Source organism: Propithecus coquereli, unplaced genomic scaffold, assembly GCF_000956105.1.
Source record: "Propithecus coquereli isolate 6110/MARCELLA unplaced genomic scaffold, Pcoq_1.0 Scaffold163, whole genome shotgun sequence".
NCBI lineage: Eukaryota > Metazoa > Chordata > Mammalia > Primates > Indriidae > Propithecus > Propithecus coquereli.
Window position 1 is genome coordinate 2983364 of NW_012140858.1, and position 3632 is coordinate 2986995.

At 34.9% G+C, this 3632-nt stretch overlaps 1 protein-coding gene across 1 annotated transcript in view; it reads right to left on the reverse strand.

Moving 5' to 3' along the window:
* Window positions 1-3632, reverse strand: part of FKBP15 (FK506 binding protein 15, 133kDa) — a 55526-nt gene that overhangs the window by 33994 nt on the left and 17900 nt on the right. Inside the window, exons 7-8 of the mRNA XM_012641136.1 lie at window positions 2550-2699; window positions 1596-1664 (exon numbers count right to left, since the gene is read on the reverse strand). Of these exons, the coding sequence (XP_012496590.1) occupies window positions 1596-1664; window positions 2550-2699 (219 nt within the window). The remainder of the gene's footprint in view (window positions 1-1595; window positions 1665-2549; window positions 2700-3632) is intronic.

Genomic DNA, 3632 nt, shown 5'->3' on the forward strand with positions numbered 1-3632 from the left:
CAGAGCCAGAATCTTTGGCAAACTTCACCTAGGGAAAGAGCCACCACAGGTAGAACAGGCTACAAATATCCTTCCTCCTCCTTGCATTTCACTTATTCTCTATTACACAAGCCATTATCAGTTCATTGTAGGCAAATCAGAAAATGTAGCTAGGCAAAAAGATAAAGGTAATAATCACCTGCAACTCAACTACCATTACTATTATCTGTGTGTATGTATACATATTTTTTATAGAACTGGGCCATACTGTTTTGTAACCTGTTTTGCTCACTCACTGACATGTTAATATATTTCCAACTCACTAGATATTAATTTGCAACATTATTTTTAACTACTGAAGAGTACGTCTAGCTTCAAGGGTCAGCCTTTTAATGCTATGATCTATAGGAAAAAGTCTCCAAAGGATTTCAGGAACCGAAGTCATAAATACTCATGTTATTAGAAAATATATTAATATTTCACCAATTCCTCACTGTTGGACATTTAGCTTATTTTATCATAAACAATGCTTCTATGAATAGCTTTATAACTGTATCTTTGCATATAATCTTAAATGTTTCCAAAGTATAAATTCCCAGAAGTCAAATTGTTGGATAAATTTTGAAGGCCAAGGCTGAGGTGGGAGGATTGCTTGACATCAGGAGTTTAAGACCAGCCTGACCAAGAGCGAGATCCTGCCTCTACTAAAAATAGAAAAATGAGCCAGGTGTGGTGGCGGGCACCTGTAATCCCAGCTACTCAGGAGGCTGAGGCAGGAGAATCGCTTGAGCCCAGAAGTTCAAGGTTGCTGTGAGCTAGGCTGACACCATGGAACTCTAGCCCAGGTGACACAGCCAGACTCAGTCTCAAAAAAAAGAAAAAAAAAAAAAAGAAAATTTTGTCTTATATTTACAAAATACCAGTCTTGGTAGATTCAAATTGGTTTGTTATCTATCAACAGCCATGATTTCTTCAAACTCAAAGGAAAATTGAGACAGAATGTAAAAGCTGTGGGAATGAAAAAGAAAAAAGGCAGCTGAGATCATGCCATGGAAAAAGGGCTAGAGTGGCCCAGCAGAGATAAGGAGTCCAATTAGGAAAGTGTCATTGAGAAGGAAGGCATATCCTTTCTCTGTGGCAGGAATAGCCACAATGAAGATGATCATAATATTCCTTATTTGTATGGTATTTTATAGTTTATAGACACAAACACTATCACATTTGAACTTAACAATCACAGTATAAAGCAAATAGGGTCCTTTGGGGGATAGGGAGTAGTATTAAGTTAATTAACTACAACTTGTTGCAGTTTTATTGTAGAAATTATATATATTTACGATAATATTTTTAGATGGAACAAAAGACACAATGCCAAAAGGTAAAAGTTTGTGAATTCCATTTCCATTCTCCAGGAAAAAAAAAAACAAAAACTATTACCAAAAAAAAAAAAAAATCTCCCAAACGCAGATAATGTAACACATTTTTCCCCTCCTATTTTTCAACCAAGCACTTCCAGACTCTCAGAAAATATACTCAGGTTGGAAAAATTCCACAAAATTAAATCTAAAGCCCACTGCAACTGATAAAACCACACAAAAACACAGTCAAGCCTTTACCTTGATGACTTTTCCTGATCCTAATTTCAGGCGAAGCAGTTTATCTTTGTTAGCAGTGGAGTCAAAAACCTACAATTTAATAAAAAGTAAATGAGGTCAGCCAATTTAAAAAATAGTAAGGATCATTATGATATTCAACTAATTACATACAAGCACAGTGCTTTTGGAATAGGGAATACCAAATATACTAAGAAAATAGTTTTAAAGGACCTGAAAAGATAAGACTACATCACGGCTAAAGGGTGTTATCACATTATCTCTGAAACAATGATTTTCCAGGTTTTTAAAAAAATACATTTCTACCACCACGTATTCAAGCACTTTTCATCTATAAAGCATTTTCAAATAAATTATCTCATTTGATGCTGACGCCAATCCTGCCAAGTAAGCAGAGTAAGGATCAGTAACCACCACTCACAAATAGGAAAAAAATACAGAGCTTAACTGACTTGATCAAGGTCAAATTAGGATAAAACTGAGACTTAAATCCATGGTTTTTAAAAACTCATAGTCTAAAGATCTTTCTCTTATACTATATTGCTTTTGAGGGCTTAATAATATTAAAACACAAAAAGCCCAACATATTTACAGTATCTGCTATAAGAAAAACTGTGAGAAGGGTCTAAAATTAAGTTTTAAGACGTAATCCCATTAAGAATATATTGAACTTTAAAACTGATATAAGAGGACAAGATGTACAAATGAACAATTAGCAAAAATAATAGTACTTGGGAAATTGGTTTCCAATTTTCCTAAGTAGGAAAGAGTGGTACTGAGCAGATTTTACACATTAACCTTTTATAATATGCCTCAAAACAGTTGTAGTGACTAAAGCAGGGGTCCTAAAAAATTTCCATTCGACAATAGCAGCAATTCACAGCAATAACACCTTCACTGTGAATAGCCCTCATGCTATTTAAATTATAAAAGAACTTGCAGGGTACATTTTCTTACCTGGCCCAGCACATGATTCTGAAAGAGCCAGCCAGTATAGGCCACTTCCAAAGAATCTCCAACTTCTACAGCAGGGCCCTCTGCCACAATGAGGTCCTGGGAGAGCACTAGATCAAGGGAAGGGGTGCTATTGCACTTGGCAATGCACACCTACAAGACAAAATCCAGGCAGCATTAATTTTAGCCCAATAGTACTCATTCCATTATTGCTACTGCTCTTTCCCAAACAGCTACATCCACTAACAAAAAAAACAAACAGATTACATGTTTAGAAGTAAACTGCCCCAAAGTCAGCAATCTTGCTAGGAATCAATGTACCTAAGAATATAGTTTTGGAGTCAGAATGTCTGGGTACAGATCCAGGCACTGCCACGTATTAACTTTGTGAACTGGGCCAAATAACTGAATCTCTATGTACTCAAAAGTCCTCACTTGTAAAATGGAGACAAAAAGCTTCACATTTCTCATAGGGCGGTTATGAAAATCAAGTGAGCTAATACAAGTAGAGTACTTGGCAACATACCTGGCAAATAATAGTAAGCACTCAATAACCATTAGCTATGATTACTATACTGATTTACTGTTTCAGTGTTTGGGAACCAATGCAAAAAAGGAGAGCTTCTAAAAAATTTCAAAACATACTTCTAAAGAAAATACACTAGAAAGAAGGCCCTTTAAAAAATCATGTCATATTCCCAGAATTCACATCCCTACCACCTACAGATTTGGACATATTATCATAGTACAAATCTTAAACAAAGGAGTCAGACACATCTTTGTGAAAAATTATTCTATAGTCAATATTTTAATATAGTACACATTAGAAATTTGCTGCTCATTTTTTTTAAAGAAAGTTTCATTATTACAATCAAATAAATGCTAACTAAAATAACGAGACATCATTTTTCATCAAGTGAATAAGACTAAAAGAAAATAAGGATCATTCTAAATGCTGACAAAGGTATAATGAGAAAATTAACATGAGTGTGAAATAGCACCATCTTTCTGAAAAGCAGCATGCCAAGGTGTATTCCGAACCTAAAAATATCTGGACTCTGATCCAATCACTCACTTATATAGATA